The sequence below is a fragment of the Oncorhynchus gorbuscha genome, linkage group LG12 (assembly GCF_021184085.1).
Source record: "Oncorhynchus gorbuscha isolate QuinsamMale2020 ecotype Even-year linkage group LG12, OgorEven_v1.0, whole genome shotgun sequence".
In the NCBI taxonomy this organism is placed as follows: domain Eukaryota; kingdom Metazoa; phylum Chordata; class Actinopteri; order Salmoniformes; family Salmonidae; genus Oncorhynchus; species Oncorhynchus gorbuscha.
In genome coordinates, this window is record NC_060184.1 from 33,501,276 (window position 1) to 33,516,548 (window position 15,273).

The 15,273-nt window shown below is 44.4% G+C and overlaps 1 protein-coding gene across 1 annotated transcript in view; it reads right to left on the reverse strand.

The window, feature by feature from the left end:
- Positions 1 to 1,794: 1,794 nt before the first annotated feature.
- Positions 1,795 to 15,273, reverse strand: part of LOC123990903 (alpha-(1,6)-fucosyltransferase-like) — a 155,150-nt gene continuing 141,671 nt past the window's right edge. The window contains exons 8-10 of the mRNA XM_046291912.1: positions 14,453 to 14,629; positions 11,297 to 11,447; positions 1,795 to 3,233 (exon numbers count right to left, since the gene is read on the reverse strand). Coding sequence (XP_046147868.1) covers positions 2,892 to 3,233; positions 11,297 to 11,447; positions 14,453 to 14,629 — 670 coding nt within the window. The 3' untranslated portion in view covers positions 1,795 to 2,891. The remainder of the gene's footprint in view (positions 3,234 to 11,296; positions 11,448 to 14,452; positions 14,630 to 15,273) is intronic.

Sequence of the window (15,273 nt, forward strand, 5' to 3'; positions counted from 1 at the left end):
TTTGAAATATTATTTTCTCGTACAGAAGGACAAGTTGACCAATAGAAAAGGTTGACTTTTGTACTATTGGGGATAGTAGGTTGACATACGCTAGTACTTTGTTGTTCGTTAGGCCTACTCATCATGTTGGCTTACGTGGTAAATGTGGACAGTTCTAATGTCTTCAACAAGCGCCTCAGAATTCGATGCTGTTGCATCCCCGATGTGTCGGTCTTCTCTTCTAGCCTGCTTTGGGGATGCGATGCCTGTGAGAAGGACCCGATCACGTGACAGGTATTGGCTAAGAAGAATGTTAGATATCTGAGAGCGATTTGAGTGAGAGGCGTTTAGGAGCACAGTGATTGGCAGCCGGGAGAATTAACAGGTGTGCTTTTAAAAAAAGTTAATTTGTGGAATTTCTTTCCTTCTTAACGTGTTTGAGCCTATCAGTTGTGTTGTGACAAGGTAGGGGTGGTATACAGAAGATAGCCCTATTTGGTAAAAGTCAATATTATGGCAAGAGCAGCTCAAATAACCAAAGAGAAATGACAGGTCAGTCAATCCGAAACATTTCTAGCAATTTGAAAGTTTCTTCAAGTGCAGTCGCAAAAACCATCAAGCGCTATGATGAAACTGTCTCTCACGATGATCGCCACAGGAAAGGAAGACCCAGATTTACCTCTGCTGCAGAGGATAAGTTCATTAGAGTTACCAGCCTCAGAAATTGCAGACCAAATAAATGCTTCACAGAGTTCAATTGAGATATCTGAGAGAGCGATATGAGTGAGAGACGCTTAGGAGAACGGTGATTGGCAGCCGTGAGAAGGGAGTTATTACATTCAGCCCAAGGGCACAATTGCCACTTTGGCAGCAAAGCATGTATCTTTTTTAGTGGGCATTACGGCCACACAAGGGGTCATCGACAGCCTTTGGCCGTCAGTGACGCCGGACCCAGAGCCATATATTTAGAGAGTTTGGACAACTTCTAGAACAGACGCCATTTTATTCTCAACATTTTGGTGATGTAACATTAAGATAGCACCTCCGACAGTTCCGTATGAAATGACCCACTGTAAACAAGCAAAACAGAGCAGTGAATTTAATAGACATTTTTATTGATTAGCATTCAGGATCATGTGTATCCAAGTATTTTATATATATATATATATATATACTATTGTAGTGTCAACAAATGGACATCTTCATTGGTTTAGAAAACGTTCAGAATAAACAGCACAACACGGAAGCGTCAGTTATCACTAAGCAATGGCTACGGAGGAGAATGTAGCGCTATCGGAACGTTCAGACAGAAACTGCAATGTCCCAACTCTCTAAATATTTGGCTCTGGCTGGACCCTTCCATCTAAAGGAAGAGGGATGACACTTTACTTTATGGGTTAAGGCATACATAACCCTCATGTCACGAACACATACTGGATGAAGTCCTCCGATGGCTGTCAAACCATCAAATGTTTGCCATCTTGATGAGGTCAGGTGACTGGTCAGCTGATGATGATAGGTCACCTGACTAGGAGGCCATCTTGATTCGGGACAAAGACATTCCTGGTAGGTTCACATTGAACAATTAATATCAACCTTTGTGGGAGTAGCAGTATCATCCATAACAACCTTTGTAACACATTTATTCAACATCATTCATAAGGAGTTTTTTGGGGGGGGGGGTCGAGGGTAGAGGTGGAATCATTTTGGATTCCTTTTAATGTAGATGGAGCGGGACAACACAAGTGTCACTTGGTTTGTCAAGTTTACTCGATCAGTGGTTGTTATCAAAGAAAATGCCCCCAGAACATAAGCTATGACAAAGTTCTTTATCACGTTCGATTACAAACCTCTTATGACATAGCATTATCAATTTCAACATAGGCATCTCTTTTTTTCCCCCCACCTCATATTTCCAACAGTAATGTTAGTAACAAAAAAATACAACAAACAAACAGATGGACGTAGAGATGTCAAAAGGACATTAGCTCAGTGGAGTGCTTTGTTTGGTGAGCCTAAAGAGTGCTCCTGTGTGCACTGTAGTTCGCCGTAGATCATTACAGGTCATCATAGTTCAAAGGTAATCATAGGTCACCATAGAGTATTATTGTTCAACATAGATCAACATTGTTCACCATCATCAATCTTCACTTATTGGTCACCATAGTTCACGGTTCAAGTTCCTGCTAAGGGTCCAACTGTCACCACCAGTCTCATTGAGCACAACACAACTATTCAGTCAGGAATAAGGACATAAGAACTCCGCTCACTGATGACAGGCACCATGTCATGCCCCCTAAACAGACACACGCACGTTAAAATCAAATCACTTGTTAAAAAGACATTAAGGTGGTATAAAAGGAATTGCACATGAAAGACTAGATGTTGGACAGTGCTATTGGAGCAGAAGGAGAGGGGAGGAACGCAGTGAGTGAATTTGGCAAGGGTAAGATGCAAGATACAGTACATTTAATGAACACAGGAGAGAAGAAATAAGGCAAGAATAGAATTAAAACCACCAAAATAATTGAATAAAAATGAAAACATGTTTTTTTTTACTTCCAGTTTATAATTGTTTTTCAGCCCTTGATCCAAGGCTCGACCCGATTTGCTAGTTCCATTCCCAGTCCACGTTGTCGGCTACGGGCGTTTAATTGTTTTCCGGTTCGTTTGAAATCAATGTTTGATTGATACTTTTCATCATAATCTGTGTGCACGGGGACGATGTAGTGGCAGCTGCAAGATTCCATAATTTACAGACCCACACACACACACACACACACACACAACACACAAACACACACAGACTCTCAGTGCAGCCTAAACACGACCACCCCCCCCCCTTTCCCCCTGTTCTATCACTGATTCAGAGTCTATTTCTCTATTTTTATCTTCATCTTTCCCTTTCTTCTTCACTTCTGTTGGGAGTTTGAGAGCAGCTTGTCTGCCTCGGGGTACGTGGGGTACTTTACGGTCTCGATCTTCTCCTTGACTTTGTAGGACGGGTAGAGGCCGGTGCGGCCCATTTTACGGTTGACCCCTTTCGAGTAGCCATCCCAGTGGTTCCCCGCCACGCCGATGACGTCACCGGGCTCCAGGGGTATGTCTTCGGGACTGCGGGGGTGGTGGGGGTAGATGGCGATCTGGTTGTGGGCGTTCTGACCACCGAAGTAGTAGATGTCGTCTAGCGAGTGGAAGAAGGAGGAGGCGTCCGGGTGCAGCGTCTGCATCATCTCGTAGGCCACGCGGCACACCTGGAACCAGAAAGAAGAGATACAGGAAACAGGAGGTATAAACAGGAAGTTGAGCTACAGAAAACAGTACGTAGAGATACAGGAAACAGGAAGTACAGACGCAGTTCCTTCAGAAAGTATTCACACCCCTTCACTTTTTTTCCAAATTTTTGTTGTGTTATCAAATCAAATTTTATTGGTCACATGCACATGGTTAGCAGATGTTAATGCAAGTGTAGAGCTTGTGCTTCTAGTTCCGACAGTGCAGTAATATCTAACAAGTAATCTAACAAATTCACAATGACTACCTTATACACACAAATGTAAGGGGATGCAATAAGAATATGTACATATACATATATGGGTGCACGATGGCCGTGCGGCATAGGCAAGTTGCAATAGATTGTATAAAATACAGTATATACATTATTAAAGTGGCATTATTTAAAGTGACTAGTGATACCTTTTATTAAATCCATTTATTAAAGTGGCCAGTGATTTGAGTTTTGACGTTGAGTGAGAGGTTCTTTTCCTGACACCGCACTCCGAGATTACCAACTTCTCGTCGTTGTTGGTAATCAAGCCTACCACTGTAGTGTTGTCTGCAAACTTGATGATTGAGTTGGAGGCGTGCATGGCAACGCAGTCATGGGTGAACAGGGAGTAGAGGAGAGGGCTGAGAACGCACCCTTGTGGGGCCCAGTGTTGATGATCAGCAGGGTGGAGATGTTGCTTCTTACCTTCACCACCTGGGGGCGACCCATCAGAAAGTCCAGGATCCAGTTGCACAGGACGGTGTCGAAATCCAGGATCTCAAGCTTAATGATGAATTTGGAGGGTACTATGGTGTTGAATGCTGAGCTGTAGTCATTGAACAGCATTCTTACATAAGTATTCCTCTTGTCCAGATGGGATAGGGCAGTGTGCGGTGTGATGGTGATTGCATCTTCTGTGGACCTAATGGGGCGGTAAGAAAATTGGAATGGATCTAGTGTATCAGGTATGGTGGAGGTGATCCTTGACTCAATCTCTCAAAGCACTTCATGACGGCAGAAGTGAGTGCTACGGGGCGATAGTCATTTAGTTCCGTTACCTTAGCATTCTTGGGAACAGGAACAATGGTGGCCATCTTGAAGCATGTGGGAACAGCAGACTGGGATAGGGATTGATTGCATATGTCCATAAATAAACCAGCCAGCTGGTCTGCGCATGCTCTGGGGATGCGGCTAGTGATGCCGTCTGGGCCAGCAGCCTTGAGAGGGTTAACATGTTTAAACGTTTGACTCACGTCGGCCCTCGGAGAAGGAGAGCCCACAGTCTTTGGTAGCGGGCTGTGTCGTTGGCACTGTATTGCATGCAAAGAAGTTGTTTAGTTTGTCTGGGAGCAAGACATCGATGTCCGCGACGGGGCTCGTTTTCTTTTTGTAATCCATGATTGTCTGTAGACCCTGCCACATACGTCTCATGTTTGAGCCGTTGAATTGCGACTCTACTTTGTCTCTATACTGACACTTTGCTTTTTTGATTGCCTTGTGGAGGGAATAACTACACTGTTTGAATTTGGTCAAATTTCCAGTCTCCAAGCCATGATTAAATGCGGTGGTTCGCGCTTTCAGTGTTGCGCGAATGCTTCCATCAATCCACGGTTTCTGGTTATGGAAGGTTTTAATAGTCACAGTGGGTACAACGTCTCCTATGCACTTTCTTATAAAATTGCTCACAGAGTCAGCGTATACATCAATGTTATTGTCTGAGGCTATCCAGAACTTATCCCAGTCCATGTGATCAAAGCAATCTTGAAGTGTGGAATCCAATTGGTCAGACCAGCATTGGATAGACCTAAGCACGGGCGCGTCCTGTTTTAGTTTCTGCCTATAGGAAGGGTGAAACAAGATGGAGTTATGGTCAGATTTGCTGAAGGCAGGGCGGGGGAGGGCCTTGTATTCATTGCGGAAGTAGTAGAGGTGTTCCAGTTCCAGTGTTTTGCTCGAGCAGGTACTACAATGTGGTACTACAGGTACTACAATGTGGTACTACAGGTACTACAATGTGCTGGTAGAATTTAGGGGTCCTTGTTCTCAAATTATCTTTACTAAAATCCCCAGCTACAGTAAATGTATCCTCAGCATATATGGTTTCCAGTTTACATAGAGTTCAGTGAAGTTCTTTCAGGACCGTTGAGGTATATGCTGGGGGAAGGGGGGGGTTCTATGTCAGGTGAAAAAAAGGACTTGAGTTCCTGCATGTTGTTATGATTACACCATGAGTCGTACACCCCTGCCCTTCTTCTTGCCAGAGAGATGTTTCTGTCGGTGCGACGCATGAAGAAACCCGGTGGATGTACTGACTCTGACAACGTATCCCGAGTGAGCAATGTTTCCGTGAAACAGAGCATGTTACAATCTCTGATGTCTCTCTGGAAGGCAACTCATTTTTGTCCACCTGGTTGTCTAGACACTGGACATTGGCGGATAAGAACCTCGGAAGCGCTGGATGGTTGCTCGCCTTCTAAGTCTGACCAGGAGGCTGCTCCGTCTGTCTCCCTTGCAACGATGACGTTGTTTTGGGTCGGTCTCTTGGGATTAGATCCAATGTCCAGGGTGGAGGTCCGGGGAAGTCGTATTGACCCGCTCTTATATCCAATAGTTCTTCCTGGCTGTATATACCATTTAAGATTTTCTGGGCTAACAATGTAAGAAATAATACATGAAAGACAAACTACTGCATAGTTTCCTCCGGACTTGAAGCGATGCAACCATCTCTATCGGCCCCAGCCTACACACAATACCCCATCATGTCAAAGTGGAAAAATGAAAAGTTGAAATGTCTTGAGTCAATAAGTATTCAACCCCTTTGCTATGGCAAGCCTAAAGAAGTTCAGGAGTAAACATTTGCTTAACAAGTCACATAAGAAGTTGCATGGACTCACTCTGTATGCAATAATAGTGTTTAACATGATTCATGGATGACTACCTCATCTCTTTACCACACACATAAAATGATCTTCATGGTCCCTCAGTCGAGCAGTGAATTTCAAACACAAATTCAACCCAAAACAAACAGTGTTTTTCCAATGCCTCGCAAAGAAGGCCACCTACACCCAGTAACTGCAAAGACACATGCATCCTCCTTAACTCAGTTGACATAGAGGAAGACATCCCCAAAAATCGGTCTTCTCCAAAAAATCGTCTGTAGCGTCCGAATGGTTTGGCCTACAAACTCTATGGAAAGATGAGACTCTCACGAACACAATAGTGTCCTCCGTTTTGCTCTACGACCCCCACAAGTATCTTGGGACTTGTCAGAAATCGATACAGCCGATTTGCCAACTTCTGTCTGTGGCGTCCGAACACTAATTTGACCCTTCTGTGAAAAGGTGAGACTATCACGAACACATACGTGTTGGATGTTTTGATCAAGGACGCTCACAGGGCTCACAAGATTTGTCTGAAGGTTCACCGTTACCGGTTGAAAAACAATGAATGGAAGTATGTATGGCGACTGTTTAGTAACAAAAATAAGGGGTTAAATACATGTCAAAGAAATAATAATTCTAAATCAAATAGCAAAATGATCTTCTTCTTAAAACAATTCCATATAAACTTAAAACGCAAAAAAACAGAAACATACCTTTTTCAGGACCCTGTATTTTAAAGATAATTCGTAAAAATGCAAATAACAGATCTTCATTGTAAAGGGTTTATACACTGTTTCCCATGCTTGTTCAAAGAACCACAAACAATTAATGACCATGCACCTGTAGAACGGTCTTTAAGACACTAACAGCTTACAGACGGTAGGCAATTAAGGTCACAGTTATGAAAGCTTATGACACTAAAGAGGCCTTTCTACTGACTCTGAAAAACACCAAAAGAAAGATGCCCAGGGTTCCTGCTCATCTGCATGAACATGCCTTAGGCATGCTGCAAGGAGGCATGAGGACTGCAGATGTGGCCAGGGCAATAAATTGCAATGTCAGCTGTCCATCCTGTCTCCCTGTAGCGCTGTCTTAGGTGTCTCATAGGTGTCTCATAGCCGTACTATGAGACACCTAAGACAGTGCTACAGGGAGACAGGACGGACAGCTGATCGTCCTCGTAGTGGCAGACCAGGTGTAACAACACCTGCACAGGATCGGTATATCTGAACATCACACCTGCAGGTCAGGTACAGGATGGCAACAACAACTACCCGAGTAACACCAGGAATGCATAATCCCTCCATCAGTGCTCAGACTGTCCGCAATAGGCTGACAGGACTGGCAAAAGGTGTCCTTCACTGACGAGTCGCAGTCAATCTCAATGCTGTGCGTTACAGGGAAGACATCCTCCTCCCTCATGTGGTACCCTTCCTGCAGGCTCATCCTGACATGACCCTCCAGCATGACAATGCCACCAGCCATACTGCTCATTCTGTGCGTTATTTCCTGCAAGACAGGAATGTCAGTGTTCTGCCATACTGCCCAGATCTCAGTCCCATTGAGCACGTCTGGGACCTTTTGGATCGGAGGGTGGGGGCTAGGGCCATTCCCCCCCAGTAATGTCCAGGAACTTGCCGGCGCCTTGGTGGAAGAGTGGGGTAACATCTCACAGCAAGAACTGGCAAATATGGTGCAGTCCATGAGGAGCAGATGCACTGCAGGACTTAATGCAGCTGGTGGCCACACCAGATACTGACTGTTACTTTTGATGTTGACCCCCCTTTGTTCAGGGACACATTATTCCATTTATGTTAGTCACATGTCTGTGGAAATTGTTCAGTTTATTTCTCAGTTGTTGAATCTTGTTAGTTTGCTGAAAATAAACACAGTTGACAATGAGAGAACGTTTCCATTTTTGCTGAGTTTAGCTTAGTAGAACCAATACAACACATTACGGAGTACCACTCTCCATATTTCCAAGTATAGTGGTAGCTGCATCATGTTATGGTTATGCTTGTACTAGTTAAGGACTGGGGAGTTTAGAGCTAAACACAGGCAAAATCCTAGAGGAAAAGTCTGCTTTCTTTCAGACACTGGGAGCAGGACAACAAGTTGCTTCATTTTGATTTAAATCTACTTGAATATCTATGGCAAGACCTGAAAATGATTGTCTGGCAATGATCAACATACAATTTGACAGGGCTTGAAGAATTTTGAGAATAATAATGGGAAATATTGCACAATCCAGGTGTGGAAAGCTCTTAGAGACTTACCCAGAAAGACTCACCGCTATAATTGCTGCCAAAGGTCCTTCTACAAAGTATTGACTGAGGGGTGTGAATACTTATGTATTTAGATATTTCTGTATTTAAATTTCAATAAATTAGCCCCGCCCCCCGAAAAAAATAAACATGGTTTCACTATGTCATTGTGGAGTATTGAGTCTAGACAGGTGTGTTTAAATTTGTTTGATTTAATCCATTTTCAATTCAGGCTGTGACACAACCAAATATGGAATACTTTCTGAAGGCACTGTATAGGAAACAGAAGGTATAGATACAGGAAACAGGACATGTGACCAGGAAGCGTGAAGAATCATGGCAGCTTGCATGTTAGATTACAGTGCATTCAGAGAGTATTTACAGGCCCTTTGTCTTTCTCCACATTTTGTGACGTTACAGCCTTATTCTAAAACGGGTTAAATCAAACATTCCTCATCTATCTACACACAATCGCCCATAATGACAATGCAAAAACAGATTTTCAGAAACGTTTGCAAATGTGTTAAAGCAACAAAAAAAAACAGAAACACATAAGTATTCGGACCCTTTGCTATGAGACTCGAAATTGAGCTCAGGAGCATCCTGTTTCCATTGATCATCCTTGAGATGTTTTCTAGAACTTTATTGGAGTCTACCTGTGGTAAAATCAATTGATTGGACATGATTTGGAAAGGCACTGTCTATATAAGGTACCACAGTTAGCAGTGCTTGTCAGAGCAAAAACAAGGCCACGAGGTCTAATTAATTGTCCGTAGAGCTCTGAGACAGGATTGTGTCGAGGCACAGATCTGGGGAAGGGTAACAAAACATTTCTGCAGCATTGAATGTCCCCTAGAACACAGTAGCCTCCATCATTCTTAAATGGAAGACGTTTGGAACCACAAAGACTCTTCCTAGAGCTGGCCGCCCAGCCAAACTCTGCTTGGAGTTTGCCAAAAGGCACCTGAAGGACTCCCAGACCACGAGAAACAAAATTCTCTGGTCTGATGAAACCAAAATGACACTCTTTGGCCTGAATGCCAAGTGTCACGTCTGGAGGAAACGGTGAAGCATGGTGGTGGCAGCATCACGCGGTGGGGATGTTTTTCAGTGGCAGGGACTAGGAGACTAGTCAGGATGGAGGGAAAGATGAACGGAGAAAAGTACAGAGAGATCCTTGATGAAGACCTGATCCAGAGCGCTCAGGACCTCAGATTGGTGCGAAGGTTCACCTTCCAACAGGATAACGACTCTAAGCACACAGCCAAGACAAGTAAACGCAATTTTCTGAATGTCCTTGAGTGGCCCAGCCAGAGCCCGGACTTGAACCCGATCTAACATCTCTGGAGAGACCTGAAAATAGCTGTGCAGTGACGCTCCCCATCCAACCTGACAGAGCCTGAGAGGATCTGCAGAGAAGAATGGGAGAGACTCTCCAAATCAAATCAAATCTAAGTTTATTTGTCACATGAGCCGAATACAACAGGTGTAGACCTTGCAGTGAAATGCTTACTTACAGGCTCCAACCAACAGTGCAAAAAAGGTATTAGGTGAAATAAAAACAACAGTAAAAAGACAATGAAAAATAACAGTATCGAGGCTATATACAGTAGCGAGGCTATAACAGTAGCGAGGCTACATACAGGCACCGGTTAGTCGGGCTGATTGAGGTAGTATGTACATGTGGATATGGTTAAAGTACCTATGCATATATGATGAACAGAGAGTATCAGTAGCGTAACAGATGGGGTAGCGGGACACAATGCAGATAGCCCGGTTAGCCAATGTGCAAATACAGGTGTGCCAAGCTTGTAGCGTCATACCCAAGAATACTCAAGGCTGAAATCACTGCCAAAGGTGCTTCAACAAAGTACTGAGGAAAGGGTCTGAATACTTACTGTATGTAAATGTAATATTTCAGTTTTGTATTTTTTTTTAATTTGCTAATATTTCTTAAAACCTGCATTTGCTTTGTCATTATGAGGTTTTGTGTGTAGATTGATGAGGGATAAAAACGATTTCATCAATTTTATAATAAGGCAGTAACGTAACAAAATGTTAAAATAGCCAAGGGGTCTGAATACATTCCGAATGCACTGTACATTATGTGGATTTGACTATTTAGATTTGTTCAGATTAAAAAGTTACCTTGTCCCAGATCTATGTGTTGTCTTGCCATCTCCTATGGTCATTGTTTAACATGACAATGACAGTAGTAGTAGGCTATTACCTTAAAGGTTGTTGTGTTGGCTATGGCAGGGGTTCTCAAACCTTTTGGGACTGAGGACCTCTTTTGTGAAAGCAAATTCATCAGGGACCCCTCATAATCATACACATAGCATAACATTTACTATGACTTCAGTGCATGGCTGTAAGAATCAAGTCCCAGGCCCTGGGAAGAAACATTTTAAAGGCTCGCCTCATTGCATCGGAGAGAATTAATTCAGTTTTCAAGCTAATTTCCTGCAAATTTACTCATTCTACCATGAGGCAGAGAGAAAACATTGCAGTTTTAAAGCTTAAATTACAGTGCACTTATGTAAAAAAAAAAATTGAGGTATTGAGTTGAAAAATGTATAATTGGCGGAGTACTGAGGATACCAATATCCCTGGGAGCCTCCCAGGCCCATGTTGCTCATGATTAAGAATATAAATTGTACATGAATAATATTACATTGTATTGCATTACACCCTCTAAACATATTCCACAGATCCCTTGGCCATAATTTGTTTAATCTGTTACTGTTAGTAATATTCATAAAAATAATATATATCTGTGTGTGTGTGTGTATATATATATATATATATATATTTATTTTTTTTTGTTGCTTTAGCCAAGGACACCCTGTAGTACCTTCGCAGACACCCCACTTTTGAGAACGCCTGGGATGTGGTACACCTACCTGTGAGGAGAAGGTGCAGACCAGGAAGTCGGTCTGGGACAGGAAGTGTATGTCTAGGATGACTCCTCTCAGAGAGTTCTCGGTGTAGCGGTTGTGAAGGCCGGCTGACCACGAGATGGAGTTATCACTGATGAACTCATAGTCAGTGTACCTGTAGGACACACATAAGATTACCCACATGGGCTTCTACATACAAACAGATACACAATGGCCGTGTCTGAATACCCGAACTTGCGTTCTAAATAGTAGGCAGTTTGGCTATGCAAAAACATGATATTTTATGTGAAATTTTGAAAATGAAGTATGCTTTGATGTCATACTCATGTAGACTTTTCATCTAGTAGAATTCGCTGCAAACTATTGAGGAGGAGAGTGATCTTTTCAGATCCAAGTGTGTTGGACAACAACTGATTACCAAAAAGGTTGATCGTTTTTGCTTACTGCAATACATTCTTTATAAAACAGTATGTTTTATCTAGTACAATTACTATACAGTATGCAGTTTTAGTAAGTAGTAGGCAAGAAAGATTTCGGAAACGGCCAATCATACACACACAGTTGTGGCCAGTGATCAGCCACATTGTTTTGGTCACTGCTCGGGTGTTTACTTGTTTGCTTGTTCCCTTTTGGATCGCAACAAAATGTGGATTTCACCCAGAATGGCTAATGAATATTAGGGACACAGTACCGGCTGGTATTTGTCCTGAAATTCTATCATCATCCAACAATATACTACTGAAGACTACCCCGATGTTGAGTCAGACTTTAAACCGAGGTTATGGGACTGTGGGACAGAGACACATGGGGAGGAGAAGCTGGGACTCATGCCTTTCAGAAGATGAGGACTCCATGCCCTTTGTCCGTCATCTCCCTCTCCAATGTGCGTTCACTCGCCAACAAATCCGACAAGCTACAACTTGATGATGAGAAAAAAACGACTTCTCTCTCACCTCTGCTTTCTTTTTTTAATGGTTAAATGCCTCTATTCCCGACACCGCCGTGGATCTAGCCGGCTTCCAGCTGAACTGGGCTGATCCCGGAGCAGTCCAGTAAATTCAAAGATGGTGTGTGTTTCCCTATTCTGTCTAAAGCATGCTCTCCAGAGTCTACATCACGCCGAGCACCTGTGTGCACACACATCACAACAGCTGCAGGCTGATCAGATCACAGAGGTGGAAAATAAATATCCGGATTCTACTTTGACCATCATGGGGGATTTTAACCACACCAGCCTACAACAGGAACTTCCCAGCTACAAACAAATGGTGAATTGTTCAATAAGCCAATAAAACATTCTGGACAACGTTTACGGCACTATTAAAGGGGCATACCACACTGTCCCCCACGCTCCGCTGGGCAACTCAGACCATGTGATGCTACACCTCATCCCCGCATACAGACAGAAACTAAAAACTGCTAAACCTGTCAAACATATAGTGCAGAAATGGACTGAAGAAGCCATTGGGGAGTTAAAGGACTGCCTAGACGCCACGGATTGGAACATATTCAAGGACAACAATGCCAACACACAAGACTACACAGACACATCCTACATCAGTGTATGTGAGAATTGCATACCATGAAATACCTTTCTATCACACAGCAACGATAAGCACTGGTGAGCTTAGGGCTCTCCTTTCTTCCAAAGAGGAAGGCCACACGAGCAAGACCAGGGACCTCTATAAAGAGGCCAAGAAAAATATACACTCAGGAATTAGGGCAGCCAAACAGCAGTACAAAGACAGGCTAGAGCAACAGTTCTCCAGCCACGACTGTCTGTCTGGAGAGGACTGAAAACCATTACCAACTTCAAACCTAAAGCTCCCCAACGCCAGTCGACCCCTCACTGCAGATTTGACTCATAAAGGCCCCTCAATCACCAGGACAATACACCCTTCCGCCTACCCCTCCTTGCCACTTCACTCATGACCAACTCTTCCCCCCACCTGAGAGTTTCTTCCCCCGGGCTGTGGCCCTCACCTAACGGTCATCTGGCCCATAGAGACTAACGTACTATGCTGTGGCCTTCTGTAGCTCAGTTGGTAGAGCATGGCGCTTGTAACGCCAGGGTAGTGGGTTCGATCCCCGGGACCACCCATACGTAGAATGTATGCACACATGACTGTAAGTCGCTTTGGATAAAAGCGTCTGCTAAATGGCATATATTACTAACGGACTATGCTGTGGCCCTCACCAACCTGTCATCTGGCCCATAGAGACCAACGGACCATGCTGTGGCCCTCACCAAACGGTCATCTGGCCCATAGAGACTAACGGACTATGCTGTGGCCCTCACCAAACGGTCATCTGGCCCATAGAGACTAACGGCCTATGCTGTGGCCCTCACCAAACGGTCATCTGGCCCATAGAGACTAACGGACTATGCTGTGGCCCTCACCAAACGGTCATCTGGCCCATAGAGACTAACGGACTATGCTGTGGCCCTCACCAAACGGTCATCTGGCCCTTGGAGACTAACAGACTATGCTGTGGCCCTCACCAAATGGTCATCTGGCCCAAGAGACTAACGGACTATGTTGTGGCCCTCACCAACTTGTCATCTGGCCCATAGAGACTAACGGACCATGCTGTGGCCCTCACCTAACGGTCATCTGGCCCATAGAGACTAACGGACTATGCTGTGGCCCTCACCAACCTGTCATCTGGCCCATAGAGACTAACAGACTATGCTGTGGCCCTCACCAAACGGTCATCTGGCCCATAGAGACTAACAGACTATGCTGTGGCCCTCACCAACCTGTCATCTGGCTCATAGAGACTAAAGGACTATGCTGTGGCCCTCACCAAACGGTCATCTGGCCCATAGAGACTAACGGACTTGATTCTTGATGGATTCTGACATACAAACACGAATGCTACACCCCCTCCCTGTCCCTATTGGTTGGGCCTGCTTGCTCTTTGTGTGGTGAGTTCATTTCACTGCTCATCTGAGCTGGATTCCTTATAGGAGCTGAGGCGGCACACCACCCACCCACCCACCCACCCACCCACCCACCCACACACACACACACACACACACACACACACACACACACACACACACACACACACACACACACACACACACACACACACACACACACACACACACACACACACACACACTTCATTATAAGGTTATTGGTTGTCACTCACTTGGTCTTAGCCTCTTGCAGTAGTGAGGGGTCATCTGTTGCCAGGTAGACTCGTTTCTTGTCCACATGGATGCGTCTGGCCATGTGTTGGAACTGTTCCTCCACGTGCACCATATACTCCTCTATAGGGTGGAACGCAGCCTCCGTCCCCACCTTATCTGTCCGTCGAACATGGACCCTACAGGGCCAGAGACAGGGGTGGAGGGAGGGAGGGAGGGAGGGAGGGAGGGAGGGAGGAGGGAGGGGGAGCGGAGAGAGAGAGAGAGAGAGAGAGAGAGAGAGAGAGAGAGAGAGAGAGAGAGAGAGAGAGAGCAATACTTTCAGTCAATACGTTCACTATCAGCTACTTCATACTGTACTTAATTTGACAGCATCTTTGTGCCCTTGCCAGTCTTGCCCATAATCAGAGCGAGAGAGAGAGAGAGAAAGAAAGAGAGAGAGAGATACCCAGTGGCACAATGTAGGAGTAATGACAGAAAACTAAAGTCAGAAAGGAAGGGGGTTTGAATGGGAGATAGAAGCGAACTGACGAATAATAGACCAGCGCTGCAAGTGTTTGTGAAACTGAGTGCTTTCTTTGTTTAATCGCTCATAACACAACAAAGCCAGCATCTATGGTTTGGAGGGAGAGAATAAAGAAGGTAGAGACAAAGGGAATAAGAGAGAGGGAGAAAGAGAGGAGAGTGAAAAGAGCAAGAGAGAGAAAGAGCGAGAGAGAGACAGAGAGCGACAGAGCGAATGAATGAGAAATCGAAAGAACGAGATAATAAACACAGTGTGTCTAATTACCAGAACTGGCCTGAGATCAGTCAGCCCAGTCCT